This window comes from Carassius auratus, chromosome 6, assembly GCF_003368295.1.
Source record: "Carassius auratus strain Wakin chromosome 6, ASM336829v1, whole genome shotgun sequence".
Classification (NCBI taxonomy): domain Eukaryota; kingdom Metazoa; phylum Chordata; class Actinopteri; order Cypriniformes; family Cyprinidae; genus Carassius; species Carassius auratus.
The window spans coordinates 6,525,463-6,540,604 of record NC_039248.1 but is presented as its reverse complement, the minus strand read 5'-3'; the positions used below and the strand labels follow the sequence as shown (position 1 = coordinate 6,540,604).

General features: G+C 36.3%; 2 protein-coding genes and 1 non-coding gene across 11 annotated transcripts in view; 2 read left to right on the top strand and 1 right to left on the bottom strand.

Annotated features, from left to right (window-relative positions):
* The window catches only part of LOC113092855 (pericentrin-like), a 46,142-nt gene extending 45,403 nt beyond the window's left edge, over positions 1–739 (top strand). For all 8 annotated transcript variants that reach the window (XM_026258660.1, XM_026258635.1, XM_026258669.1 and 5 more), the window contains one exon: positions 310–739. In XM_026258660.1, coding sequence (XP_026114445.1) covers positions 310–353 — 44 coding nt within the window. In that variant the 3' untranslated portion in view covers positions 354–739. The remainder of the gene's footprint in view (positions 1–309) is intronic.
* A 679-nt stretch (positions 740–1,418) lies between these two features.
* trnak-uuu (transfer RNA lysine (anticodon UUU)) lies at positions 1,419–1,491 on the top strand. Its single transcript has one exon. It is a non-coding gene; the product is annotated as a tRNA-Lys (tRNA).
* A 1,396-nt stretch (positions 1,492–2,887) lies between these two features.
* LOC113092841 (autophagy-related protein 9A-like) lies at positions 2,888–9,350 on the bottom strand. 2 transcript variants are annotated; one of them, XM_026258610.1, is made up of 16 exons: positions 9,229–9,350; positions 8,874–8,940; positions 8,253–8,404; positions 8,011–8,054; positions 7,829–7,893; positions 7,529–7,678; positions 7,276–7,417; positions 6,349–7,097; positions 6,098–6,251; positions 5,452–5,631; positions 5,108–5,347; positions 4,663–4,898; positions 3,744–3,861; positions 3,285–3,483; positions 3,052–3,194; positions 2,888–2,959 (listed from the first exon to the last, which is right to left on the bottom strand). In XM_026258610.1, the coding sequence occupies exons 3-16, from the start codon at positions 8,353–8,355 to the stop codon at positions 2,951–2,953; spliced, it is 2,532 nt and encodes an 843-aa protein (XP_026114395.1). In that variant the 5' UTR covers positions 8,356–8,404; positions 8,874–8,940; positions 9,229–9,350; the 3' UTR covers positions 2,888–2,950. The 2 variants fall into 2 exon arrangements, with proteins under 2 accessions (XP_026114395.1, XP_026114401.1); XM_026258616.1 differs by lacking the exon at positions 2,888–2,959 and having other exon boundaries at positions 3,046–3,194.
* Positions 9,351–15,142: the final 5,792 nt, after the last annotated feature.

The window sequence follows — 15,142 nt, the reverse complement described above, 5'->3', positions numbered from 1 at the left end:
CAGCAGCAGTGGTTTCTAGATAATAGAACCTGGCTGTATTTGAGTTGTTTGGCCCCGGGGTCGGTGTGGCCTTTAGGTGAGTGACAGTCTGGCCTCACTTCCATGTTACTCAATCACAGAGGAGTTCAGAGAGGAGTTCACCTTCTTGTGTGATCAGTCACGTTCTGGTTGGTCTGGTTTCACACAGGTGTGCATGCCTGTTTGTCTGCATCATGAATCCCATAGGCCTGTGCACTGTGTGTAGGGCGGCTGGCAGGTTAGGCAAATGTAGAACTGATATATCTAATCATGTTGTGTTTGTTTTTGCAGATTCACCATCAGTGCTTCCATATGCCAGAAAATCTGACCGATGAATGAAGAAAGCGGATCACTAGTGCCATTCTGTGTTCAATTTTTTTTTTACATTCATAATTTTTTATTGTCATCTTTTTTTTAATGAAATTTCATTTTAGCTGAGACACTGTCACCAATAACGTATTGTTTTTCCAAACAGTGCTAGATGTTTTCACTTGTTGTATAAAATGTTTGAATGGTCTGTACATGTTAACAGTTCATTTTTTTTATTTACTTCTTGTCCACCATAAGCATTTATTCAGACATTTGCACTTGAATTTGTGATTTTTAATAGATGTCACTGTTTAAAGGCACATGGTTGGACATGTTTTGTAAAATGTTTTATATAATTTTTTTTATTAACGGTATTTCTATGAAAATCAATAAATATTTTAGTCTAAATTGAGTTATTTGATGTCTGTGTCATTTAAAGAAATAATAATAATAAATGGGTCACCCAAAAATGAAAATTCTTTATTACATTTCAGATTAGCGGAAAATGGAAAAAGATGTTTGCACGGTATCAATGTACTGAATCGTTCAGTTCAGAGGGAGTGATATTTTGTGCATTTTTTATATATCCTATTAAAGTATTAGTAGTAATTGCTGGACAATTTATACATCTTGAGGACATGAAGTCTCGATTTAAAAGAACATATTGAATAAATTTGTATGTTTTTGATAGGCCTGAAATGAAAAGAGCCTCAAGTAGCATAACTGTAACGTTATATGATATCTGTTTGTGGAAGATGCTAGCATTATTGTTCCTCCAAAGTTGGAAATATGGGTTGATTTTTGCCCATTTGGAAATCAGGAAGTATGTAGTAATCAAAGTGTACAATATATGTTTAAAAAAATATAAATATGTCCGACAAAAGCTACGTTTGCACGAAACATAACGTTAACGCGAGATGTGCGCATGTGCTGACATTTTGTAAACAAGTAACGTTACAGTACGTCAAGTGAAACAGACTGCAAAATTCTGAGTAACGTTATATAAAAACATATTTTCAGATTCTGGTGCTGGATTCGTGATGGTACTTGCTGCTGTAGTGAAGAAGGGGAGCACTCTACTCACGAACAAGGCCCGGATAGCTCAGTCGGTAGAGCATCAGACTTTTAATCTGAGGGTCCAGGGTTCAAGTCCCTGTTCGGGCGATACATCTTTTTTTATTTTATTTTATTTTTTTCATATAAACTTTTACAAACGAAAAATATGCGTGGCAGTACAGTGTATATATGGTTTAATGGAATATAATGGGTTGATTTTCAACCCTTTAAATCAAGAAACATTAAAATATTCATATATATTAATATAAAAATATAAAATCCTCTTTTTAAAAAATCTAAAAAATATTTATATTTTTAAATAACTGTACAAAAGCTATTAAATATATTTTATTGATGAATTTAAACTGTACAAAATGTAAATATACGACAGTCTAGAAAACTGAAAACAAAAGACAATGGAAAATGCACAGATGCAGTTGATGGACTAGTTAAGTTCAGAGAAGCATTTTACAGGCCAATTATTACAAACACATACAAGTATAAAGTCTAGGATCATGCACAATTTGCACCTTGAACACTCTCTTAAGCACAATGTATGCGAGCAGTGTGAGATATGAGAAATGGTGTCAGTTTTTTTTATGTATTAATGTTCTATGAATGAAATTCAAAATCTTTAGAGTCACACAAACTACCCAAAGGTTGGTTTATTCCCTTTAGCAGTTCTGGGTTTGAGGATGTGTCATGCACTTTCTGGGCAACTTCAGTGCCAAAAACAAGCCAGTCCTGAGATATCTGTAACACATAATGCTATACACAACTCCATCATTCTCACATTTTATTCACCTGAAACACGATAAATAAACAAAAAAATCCTGGGGTTTTATCCTATAGAAATAAATATACACCTTCCTTTAAAACTGCATGTTAATAAAAACAAGTCTGATTTCTCCAAAACCTTTGAGTCATCCTTTGGATCTGAAAAAATTATAAAGTGCATACTCACTTGATATTGTGCAAATAATAAAAACTAAGAAAGAGCATGCATAATTTTTACAGTGCCAGACATGAATGATGGTCAGTGGTTTTCCCCTCTCACAGAAATATGGGATTGACAATGAAATCTAAGTTTGCAAAGCTTAAAATTCATAATGGCACATTGCATATTATAAATATTTCTTCCTCCTATCAAAATTATTCAAAGAAGTTCAAAAATTCTAAGCACATATTTCCTACATCAACAACAACCTTTACTTTTTGACGAGAACGAAATGTCAAGGTTAGCTGAACGCAATCATATTTGACCGTTTAGACTTTCTCATTCACAATGAAATATTTTACAGAACTTCTCTCAAATGGATCAATCTGTGAGAACTATGAATAATTGAGTATTTTGATAATGTTGTTCATTGTCTCATTCCCACAGAAGCTCAAACCATTACAACGCATCTTGAAATTTGATATGATGTCACTCTGTGACATACAGTAATTAAGCTCAGACTTGAGTTTTGTCCAAGAGTAAATAAATATGATTTCTTTTTTTTTCATCAGTGTCCAGAGTTAAATGGATGCTGTAAGTCTCTCGAGTCCTTCATCTACGATACACCTGTTAAGTCACCTGAAGAAAAAAAAAGACGAGAACACAGAAATGAATATTAGGAATCCAGCATTTATCAGTGTAGCTTCAGATTTATCCCTTTCCCGTTATACCTTATGGATGTGTGGTGGTAGCTCGTCCTCAGACCCCTCCTCGGGCACTGGGTCGTGATGTCTGCTCATTTGGTTCTCCTCAGACCAGCCACCCATAGGCATACGAGGCGTTCTCTGAGCTCGAAAGCTTCCAGAAACAGGATCTGCAGGAGACAGTTTGCCGCCCATGTAAAGTCTATGTTGTGGCATTTTTATTCTTAGATATTACTAAAAGCAGTGGTTTAAGGTAGTACCTGAGGTTCCGCCCCAGCGCCGCTGGCTGCCGCTCTGCTGTGCTGCCCCCGCCTGGTGTGAGGTGGTTGGGAAAGTGCTGGAACGGGGGAAGGTGCGGGCGGCTTCTATGTCCTCATTGACACTCTCACTGCTCTCGTCACTCTCCTGTCTGTGCCAGGTGTGTCGAGACACCTCACCTCGCGACTGCTGCTTGTGCATCTAATCACACAATAGATATAGTTACTAATATTCAGGTGCAGACTAGAGACTGACCTCTTTCAACTCATCACTGGTTGACAGGCTGATTTGGACCAGATAATGAAGGAAAAGCAGCCAACATGCCCAGCATTTGTGGGAAGTATAATGATCACGGCAGTCTCACACATTCTTGAATCACTCCCATACATGTACATTCACTGATTCCATAATTGTGTATTAAAGCTTTGCTTATATCAACAGCAGTTCATGTGCTGCTTTACCTCATGCATGTAGAGGGCATGAATGCTCATCTCTGTGGAGGCGTATTCTGATAGGACCATACTGGTCAGCTGACCTTCCCAGGCACTACTGCCAGAGCTGATGGTACGGGCATCAGTGCTGGATGAGGAGAAAATAGAACAAATTAATGATATGAAATAGTTTGGCAGGGACCATTTAAAATCAGTCTAGCTGTAAAGATGCAAAGACACATATATTAGTTCAAAGGTTTGGAGTTGGTATGATTTCTATAGTTTTTTGAAAGAGGTCTCAATGAGGCTGCATTTATTTAATATAAAGAAATACTAAAAATTGAAATATTGAGAAAATTATACATTTTTTACAACGAATTACAATTTAATAGTTTTAATGCAATTTATTTATCTGATTTCAATTTTTTTTGGTAAAAACTGCATTTGGATTTTGATTCAATTAAACCTGAAGAAAAGTAAATAAAATTTTACAGAAAATGTTTCTGACCCCAAACTTCTGAACAGCAGTGTAAGTTTTGTTAAAACTGCTATTTTTTAGAAATCTATCTTTTTAGAAATTCTAACAAGTTATTTGAATTTATCTTCTTATTAAGAAATCTATCAAATGTAAATGTTAACGGGTCTCATTCACTACCAACTATACACACTTTGTGTATTTTTTTTACTTTGCTTTTAATGTTTTAATATTGATGAACCAAGATTAATCAAACTGAGATTGCCCAAAGCTACTCAATATAACAAATGTATATATTTTTTCGAGCACAAAATCTATTAAAATGCATTAACACAAGTGAAAATCAATAAAATAATAAAGCTGAAAAATTACATAATTATTATTAAAATTTATGAAGTTAAAAGAAATAACAAATTATTTATATCTAAATAAAAAAATAACAATACAGTACATGAATTTGTGTTCATGCATTACCTTGAGCCTGTCATTGGTCTGCCAGCCACCACAGCTGGATGGTCAGGTCGTGGCAGTCTGGCAGATGGGTAGCTGCCCCGCAGGTGTAGACTCGTGCTCACAGGAGAGAGCGATCGGAGAGCGGATGCCCCCTCACTCACTCCAATGGACACAGGATTGATAGTGCCCTCTCGACCCATATGTAGCGAGGCCAGGGAAGGGGGTCCCATCAGGAGATTTGCAATAAGACTGCGAGGCTGAAATGAAAAAACACCCAAAATCAGATCTTTTTTTTTAACAAGAACTTAGTAATCATATTATATCTAATCTTAAAAGTGGGTTTTGGATCACTTTTCATACATATATGTTAGGAGCCAGTCTAAAACTTATTATAATTATTGATCTTATTGGCCATTAGAATATGTAATGATCTGGAAGGATGCAGGCAGCTCAGTCATGTGGATACCTCTGAATCAGACTGTAGTGAATGGGTTGAGGTAAATGCAGGATTCTCTGCTATGATTCCCTGCTGTCCTGCGGCGGCCTCGCGGTGCACCTTCTCTTTCAGAAGGCTGATGAAATGCGTGCTCTCCCGAGGGGGCTGCCAGTGTGGATTTGTGATAGCGAAGTGCATGAGTGACAGTTCAGTCTTCCCGTCTTCTGCTTGCTGATAGATGGAGGCCTCTGTTTTCCCAGCAGACATCCACTATAGTAGACCACAAAAGGGCATCATTGTCAACAAATAAAGAGAGAACTAGGTAGATACATCTATAAAAAAGGCGCAATAGAGAAAATAATTTGGGCTCTTACCGCAGGATGACCATGTTGACGGACATCCATCTGTGCAAAAGAGCAAGTATCGCCCACGCCGACCACGTCCACTGTAAAGTTTCGGAAAAAATCGATGATCTCTAGAGATTTACGCCGCAAGCAAAAAATTAGAATGAAGGGAGTGACGACAGGACTCAACAGCTCCTCAAGAATAAATACCTACAGGAACAGAGATCAAAAGACAATCAACATAAAGCTCTGTTTTAGAAATGCATGTTATTGATTGTATTGTGAAAGGATCATACATATATGTTTCAATTGTGAAAAAAATGTAAGAAGTTTACCACATTTTTAATAAAAGCTAACACTGAAACTGCAAATATTTGCACTATTTCTATGACATTGTCATTATTATATGTCATTATTATCATCAACAAAATCCTTTCTTGGTTCTTTAATGCATGGTATGATGTGTGTCAAAAACTACACAATTTGTGATCTAATTTGTGATCCTTTTAGTTTTATGTTTTTTAACTTTGAAATAACGAAAATAGATTTTTGGATTTCCAATTCTCTTTTTTATTCCAGTTTCAATTGAAAATGTTTCGTTAGTTTTCCTTCACAATAATAATAATATATTGGTGTTAGATCCACAAATAAGTTTTTGATAAGCTACATAACTTACAGCCTTGTACTGAAAGAGCTGTGAGAACTCGTCTCTGGTCTCATAACGGTGGGCATTACCCTGCCAATGATCAGGCATGTAATGGATGTGTGCCAAGATCACTTTAAGCAGCTGTTCTGGGCAGAACACCATATGCTTGTCTGGGATAAAAGACCTAGAGCAAGCACAAGATAGTTCAAAGTCAAATCTAAGCAGTAGACAGCAAATATCTAAAGACTCAGTTCAAGTGATCAGTTTTATCTTGGTCACACCTGCAGACTGTGATGCAGATCCCAAGTAATGTAATACTGCTGAGCACGTGTTCGACAGCCAATACATCTTCATCATAAATGGTCAAAGCAATCAAAACGGCTAGTATGGAGCCAGCAAAGAACGCCACGTTCTTAGCCACCACCGTCAGTAATGGTGACATGAAGCAGTTCATGTACTTCGAGGAGGCCTTGTAGCCCTTGCTGAGGCGTGACATCAGCTCATGGTCTAGTTCATTAAAATGTCGGAGGTAAAAACGGCCATACAGGGACCAACATCGAGCACCCAGACTTCCCGGCTCCCGCTTGATCACCTCAGTGTAGCTGAAGAACGCATAAAGAATCTGCCAAATCAGGATAACTGGACACAAGAGAAGGTTGGCAATTCCAATCCACAAGATCCTTGAGCTCAGACGATCCGCTAGCTCCAAACGGTTCCCTCCACGTTTGTACTCCGGCTTCAGACTCCACTCGTTTTCAAAAAGGGATCCAGGGCCCCAGAAGAAAATCAACTCAAAGTTATACTTGAGACCCCGAGTGTAAAAAACAGAGTCGCCCAGCAGAGGCAAACGAAAACGCACCGGTAGGAGTGACTTATTGACCATCGCGACCATGTAGTTTTTAAAACGCAGGATGCGGTGGTAGATGTCAAGCTCTGACAGTTCTTTTTTGTGGATGCAAATCTGGTGCTCCTTCTGGATCTCAATAATCCTTCCCTGAACCTCCTGCCAGGTGAAATAAGAAAGGTCTGTCTGAAAAACAGAAAGGGCTCAGTTGAATACTATACCTTAATTACAGGACCCTTGCTCAGAAGTTTTAATGGCTTACTGGCATCAACAACACATTAAGAACTAAGAAAAACAGAGAATGCTTTCCTCCACTGCTGACGCTTTAATAAATGTGCTACAATGAGTAAGCAGAAAAGCTCACCATGGACATTTTTAGGGCATTGTTGTAAAATGATCTGATCTCCCAGTAACAACAGATGTTGTAAATAAACTTGATGAGACGGTGGAGCCAAAAGACCCCTGATATGATAAGGATGAAGATGGCAAAAACATTGTCACGGATCCTAAAACACATGTTAACAAAAGACAGTTTGTGTTATGATGGATCATATTGATAGTAAGAGGCAATAACATTAACGTCACATTATTAATGACATTTAATATATGAAATATACCGAGCACTGCACACATCCACTGGAAGAAATGCATCAGGAAGCGTAACCTTTGAGGAATCAGTGTGATTAACAAACTTGTTGGCAAAGAGGATGTCATAGTCCACACAGTTAGCCAGGAACACCGTGAATGCCACCACAAACACCAGTTGCCTGGAACAATGATGGGAAAAAAGTGCATTTAGTTCATTAGGTTAAAGGAGTTTGACCACTGATGCAGTTTACAGACACTATTTATTAGACACTAGCACTATTTGTACAACCATATTTAATGAAGGATACAGGAAATTAATTAATACTTACACAAGCTCAAATATTTCTCCCAGCAGCATACAAGTAAATCCATTCTTCTGGTGTAGATTATAGACGTATTGAATGTTAAGGAAAATAAGACTTTTGTTGACTGATATCAATCTAATGATTTAACATGTACAAAATGTATTTAATCCATCATTCAGCAATACATTTCAGTGCACGAAGGATATTCTCTGGAAGAAAAGGTCCAGATTTTCAATGTGGTGCCATGGAGCTGAAACAAACAACTAAATTAATTAATTTTGAATGTAGAGCTAGGTTAATTGTAAGAAGCGTGTTGCATATCCATTGCTCATTTAAGGCAAACTTGCCAAAAGAATAACAGCATAATGGCTCTGACATACAACAGGCACACAAACTATGTTGCATTTGTTTCTTAAGTAATAATTGTGGGATCTGCCTTAAATCTTACATTTGGATCCCTCTGGAACATGCACCAGCAGATTCTCTTCACCGGGAGGAGAGTCACTGTAGGACGCCTCCAGGCGCTGGTACTCTGTGTCAAAGTGGGCCATCCCGCTGTCAGCCCCCGAGTCTCCTGTCACACACTATCCCTTCTGCTGCCTTTAGATTAAAACCAACACATATTTCATTTTAAGGAAGCCACTGTGTGTGATACAAAACAAGATAAAATAAATGTGGTTTAAATCATTTTTAAAGACATTTAAATATATATAAAGCATGACAAACTGTAGTTCAAAATGGTATTTAAAAAAAACCCAACCCACAAAAGCATGTCAGGATACTTCACTGTCGACCTCGATGCGCAACAACAGCGGGCCCACGCTAATAAGAAGCGTGCACATGACTCACGTCTTCAGAAACCGACAAAATAACATACTTACGCAACATAGTATCTTAAAACCACAGCATTTTGTTGCCATTACGTTAGTAGTTTTTTTATTTTTTATTGTTGGACCAGTTTGGCAGGCTTTGTTAAATGCCAATCTCTATGAAAGAATCAATACTACAATCAGAACGCGTCTGAATTTAAACATAACATTATATTTATTAGAAGATTAATAATTCTTACCTTGTACGCTAACGTTACCTCCCGCCATTTCATTTATGAAACCAAAAGGACTACAAATCTGCTCTTCCTAGATGAAACAGCAAAAACATAAGACACACAGTCAGTCCATTCTTGCAAAAGCCAAAAAAACAGAATACAGTGGAATTGGATGTTTTTGAAGTCTTCTGTGTTATCCGTATGTCCTTTCAAATAAGTAACGTTAATGTTTGTTATTATTGCAGAAAGGAGGCACCCAGTTATTTATGTCAACAGAAGCCTGCGGAAAAATGAGATGCGCGTCACAGTGAGAAACACCTACCATACAGCAACAAACAGGCGATTAGCTATTCAGAAGAGGATTTGAATGTAATCTTACCTCGTGCGAATATAAAGAGCAGTGATTTATGATTCCCACTACGTTATAAAAGCTGAGTTCTCTTTTGTTGTCGCTTGTGAAACATATTTGGTTTCGATTCTTGACACACGGGCCGCGTCCACTGCGTGACACATTTGCTGTCCAATCAGAAGCAGGGTTTGGGAGCGAACGAGCCAATGGCACCAGGAGGCGGGTCTCCATTTAGTAAATACAGCAAACAACATTAATTCCAAAAGCATACACTGAAAGTTGTAAATGTACATGCATATTTAAACTACACTGTGAGTAAAATAGTAAACAATGATTAATCATAGATGGTTGTATGTTTGCTTGCAGGACAGCAAATTAAAGCCCTTTGCAGAATGTTTTAAACGCAAACAACAGAAATGACAAGGTTATTACATTTAAGTGGACAAAATACTTAGTCATTACAATAGCTTTTTTAATGCCAAATAATTTCATATTTTGTTCATCTTACAGTCAAGAGGCACAAGTTCTGACACTGACTGATAAATGCTATTTACAATAAATCTAGAAAGAAGTTTGACATCTCATAATTTAGTTTAGCATGGGTCCACCTTTATATGGTTAAAATGAAAAGAAATATAATTTTAAACTAGATTTTATAATTTTTTTCTTGTGATAAAAAACCCCTACATTTCAGATTATTCAGACACATTAAATGGTTCAGAAGGGACTATTTTGCAGTCCAAATTGGAATGGGACATATGAGAGTCCTAATTCAACAACCACTCAGTACACTTTGAATGAAAAAAACATTGAATGGTCACTGGGCAACAGTTCACACTACCTGTCTATACAATGGACCCTTGTGACTTGTTGTTGCATTAACAATGAATTAACTGATGCAACCAAGTGTGCTTAAGTTTCATAATATGATTTTGGAGAGAAACAGACAGATCATAGTAATGTCAAGCTTGTTTGCAAATTAACTACAGAATAAATGCATGCTGAAATACCTAACTGTTTAAATCTCAAACTGTTTAAATGACATGTGCAGCACAAAAGAAATCAGCGAGTGTGAATAAAGCCAAATTTACACTGCAAAGGTGACACAGAAGCACTTCTGAAGTAGCGTATTGATCAGTCGTTCAGCTAAATCCAGCCTTCATAATTATAATCATGGATCAGGCTAACAGAATCTGGAGTATGCACAAAGTTTGATCTTTTCAAAGATACTACTTGAAAGAAAAAGATACACCCTACTTCTTGAAAAGAAAAACTATACAAATATTTGTTTTGAAAAAAAAAAAAAACGTAAATATCGACCAAAAATTGTTCCAAACCTGTATGAGATATTTTGAATTTTTTATTTTATTTATTTTTGGTTAGCCAATCAGAAGATGTTTTCTCCCTGCCAATCATTTTGCACGTGCAGTTCATATACCGAGAGTCTTATTTTCAGAACGTGAGGTTTTAAAATGGCTTACACAGCCAAAATGTATAAAAAGAACAGAAAAAAAGGAAGCACGATGAAAACTTTTTACCGCTGGAGGGCGCTTGAGAGATTGTTAACACTTAAAAACAGATACTGAGCTTGCTTTACTTCTACTTGGCAGGAAAAAAAATCATATTATGCCAGCCAAACAAGCCACAGACATCGGTGTCGTGAGAAAGTGGGCCTCCTTTAACCATAGTTAAATTAAATTTCATACACACACAAATAAATAAAATGAAATACTAATAATAAATTGTATGAATAGGGAGTGTCTAAGCCTGGTCCTGCACAGTTAACATAGTTTACAACGACTTTGATTGCCTATAACCATCTTGTCCATGAGTGTACCATTTATTCAAATCACTTTTATTTATAACTCAGGGATTTTCATCGTAGCTATGTGGTTTTATTAAATGACAGATTAATTTACCCCAAATTCAACCTTAGTTTGTTATTGAATGTAGAAAATTAGATCAGGAAAATTGCATTACCTTTAGAAAAGTGCTTTAGTTGTGTTTGCATCAGCCCCAACATTTAACACACTGTATGATAAACAGGATTTATGATTGTGGTTGTATTTCTGCATGATTGTCCCATGCCAACCTTTGTCCATGCATTAGTGATATTGAGGACTGATTCAGATGTCTTTCTGGGATTGACAGGAGGAAGGAAGGAAACAAGGGGTAAGTGGAGACCCCTCTTGCTCAGAGATGAAGTCATTCCTCTGGGGAACCTTAATTAAATTGAACTCATCCTGGCTGCTGGGAACCTATGCATTTATACACACATACTCTTTCCTTCTGTATCTATGAAATCTATTATTATTGGATATTTATCCTCTTTCTGTCTCTCTCCTAGACTTCTGTGTTATTATTCACACATTATTTAAATACTATGTGCATATTACAAAAAAATTTCCTGTACCCTCAATTTTTTTTTCTATTGTTAGTCTTAAAAGTATACTCTACCTATGAATATAGAGAAACTGAAGGGAAAAACACACATTAATAGCTAATTAAAAATAGATGTTAGTAACATGAAAATAGCTAGAGTACTAGTAAATCTGATGTAGACTCTGGCCCATCTCTCTGGTGCAGGTTGTGAAAACCACGTACCATTTCCTGTTGTCTGTGGAGAACAGAGTGTGGATGTTTGTGAGGGAGAGATATGCTTTATATGTCACAGGGCTTTACTGTGTTATGCTTCAGGCATTTTCATATTAAGGATTGAAGAGGATCAAGGTGCATACATGAATTTATAAGACAAACATTCATTTCAGTATTGAGGGATAACAGAAGACAGCGTATGCTGGCGGGCAGATTCCTCATTTTGTAATGAATTTGAAAGATTGGATAATCTTGGATTTGGCTTGGGAATTAAGTGAGGATAGCGGTACTGAAGTGTGTGTGTTTTTGTCTTTCAGGGTGGTCTATTACAGTTTGACTCTGCAAAGAGGCAACATTTTTAATGACAGTCCAATAAATACACAGATTAGAGGTTTGTTGTTTTTTCCACACCTGTATCACACACTCTCTGTCTTGGACATAGTGCTTCATAAGTTAATTAAATCATAAATCCACTCACTTTCTGTTCACAATCATCTTAAGTCCTGTGATGATCCAAGGATTCTTAACTTGATTCCTTCCTCATAGCTCTCTGTAAACACAATAAACATATTCATTTTCCCAAGGATGTTCTTCCTGTGGACCAGTTTTAATTTTAGCTCACACAACTTTACACTTACACTTTAGCGCAAGCTAGAATTGAGGATAGAATTATTTATCTTTTATGCATGTGCAAGAAATTCTTTGTATTGATGTTTTAGTGTAGAGTGTTATACAGTATATGAAAGTAAATGAAAGGCATGGCAATGCATAACCATTGCACCTTATTTATTTACAAGAAGGTAAGTTTGGAGGTAAAAAATAAAAAAAAATAAAAAAAAAATTGCATTGGTAATTTTTTTTACAAACTTACCATGACGATCAATAAAAATGATTTCTGACATCATAAAACACACCCTCTCTGTCTATTGCAGAACCATTATGCATCCAGACACAACACCCAGCACTTTACTATAGCATTAACAGTCTCATGGCTGTCTAGCTCAATAATGGCTATTGATTTATCCGAGATCAATGGTGAAGAAGTGCACAGGCTTGTTTCTCTTAAATGTGTACATTTCCATCAAAATATCAGAACTTTGCTTGTCAGTGGTGCTTGGCAAAGCAGTTGTCACTATTATTACTGCTTATACTTTGGGTTATGGATCTGAACAAACCCCTAACCCTTTTTAAAAAAAAAATGTTCAAGTGATGAAATCTGAATTACTGAAGATCCAAAACAATATCTAGACATCAGAGATGCTTCTTTTTGCCTATTAATCTTTTTCTTTTTATTGTGTGGACATGTCTTTATTTATTTTTTATTTTTTAAATATTTCTCAAACACTTAACACAAATAATGTGCTTTTGCGTTCCTAGATATCTATTCCACTATGAGAATTGGGAATTGTCAGACTTGACGGCTCTTTTTTAACATCTTTTTTGATGCTTATATGATAGCGGCCTACTCTCATGTACATGAAAGTGCTCTGTGTAAACCTATACCTGAATGTGTCTTTTTGACCACTGTTACAGTGAGATAAACACATCTGCAGATAACTGATCTTAGTGAATTAAACCAAAAATTTAAATTACAGAAGAGTACTAAGAGAGCGATACTAGGCCTATTGCAAGGGGTGCAGTAAGATTTTAATCTGTTCCTATTCTGCCATAGACAAATAACAGAAAATCCCATTACACGAAGGCTTCTGTTTATTCACTGAATCAGAGGGATTTATGGTGATGGCTATTGGCTAGTGCCTTTGACTGACACTAATCTGTTTGTTTCTCACCAAATGATAACAACAGTATCGACAAGTTTTTCTTTACTACTTTCTGATTCAGCACTAAAACATTGGACTGCTGAGAGGAGAGGGCATTTTCAAGGATCAAGTCTGAATGGATTTAAAGATAGCAGAAAAGATTGTGGCTGTTTAACTGATTCTCAACTCAATGCTTGTACCAATTGCTGAGTTGGGTCATTCGGATGCCAAAACTCGTTGGAATGGTGTTAGTATTAACCCACTGGTCTGAACTCAATGGGGCAGCAAAACTGAAACAAATTCTATAATCCATCTCTGCGGTGACTCAGATCGGACCTTAGAAAGTCGAACGCTGGAACAGAAAATAGATCCTCCCTTCATCAACAGCTTTTCATTCCTGAAAACTGCCACCTGAAGTCAACATCACAGCCCCATTACAAAAAAGAGCTTATTTTTTTGGCATAGCAACGTGGTTGTTATGGTTACATAACTTGTCAGTGGTGCCCAAGATGCTATGATGATTGTCTTTGTCTCTCAGTTTGCTTCACAAACATGTCAAGCCTCAATTTTTTTTTTTCACTATGTTTAGGCAAAATTCATAATGACACCTTTTTGTTTGAATTAAAGTTGAATTTAATTGTCCACACCTAATATTTGAATCAGAAAAGAGGAATGTACTTTAATTCAAATAATTTTAATTCAAATAAATTCAACCATAAAATAGGGATTTATCCAACACATTTTCTATTAAATAAAAAATGTAAATGTTCTTGCTTAATAAAAAAAATTTAGCGGTGGAATTTAAAGAATTTATTATAAAAATCATCTAATGATTCGAATGTAAATGTAAACTGAAATTATGTTTCATGCTGTTTAATTCTAGACATTTAAATTAGAATTTTCTATTCTATGTTCTCTTTAAATGTTAAATTATTTTACATTTTAAAAAAGCGTTCTCAATTAAAAATAACTGTTAACAATTTAAATTCTAATTATTTAGTCTATATTGTGCTTTCAATTTTCTACATTCAATTTGAAAGTATGTGGAATTTAAAAGGAATTTAAATTGTTAGTTAAATTTCTAAATTATGCACAACCCTATAATCCCTGTAAATGTAATCTGGTCCTATTGCACAAAACCAGTTCGACAGAACATCTGTGCTGGTCCTGTGCTAGTGTATCACATTTTTCTCATCTGTCTATCCACTTACAGTGACATCACCCTGAGAGTCAGATTGATGTCACATTAAAATGACATTTGAGTCCGAAGTACACTTTTGGGATATGGCTCTCAGTTTTCTACTTTTGTCTGTCTCTTGCTCATGTGAACTGAGCCTGGAGCACTGTCAGCTGGATCTTTCTCCCCAGTTTTCGGCTTCATTGTTTTACTGTTTTAGTGGACTTTACGAGCATCATGCAACACATGCTTGTTGAAAGCAAAGCATCAGGTGAATGATTAAGAAGTGAAGCCTTTTCATTTTAAATTGAGTTGTCACAGTGGGAGATTGATGATAGTGGAGGGGGAACCACGTGGAACTGCCTCCAACACTTAAAAATAAAGCAGCTCCATTCAGCAGGATGGAACAAAA

Coding starts and splice junctions, on each gene's coding strand:
- LOC113092841 (XM_026258610.1), bottom strand. CDS start 8,355: ATGGCCCACTTTGACACAGAGTACCAGCGCCTGGAGGCGTCCTACAGT. Junction 7,894..8,010: donor TGGACCTTTTCTTCCAGAGA/ATATCCTTCGTG, acceptor AACATTCAATAC/GTCTATAATCTACACCAGAA. Junction 7,418..7,528: donor GTGGATGTGTGCAGTGCTCG/GTATATTTCATA, acceptor CATGTGTTTTAG/GATCCGTGACAATGTTTTTG.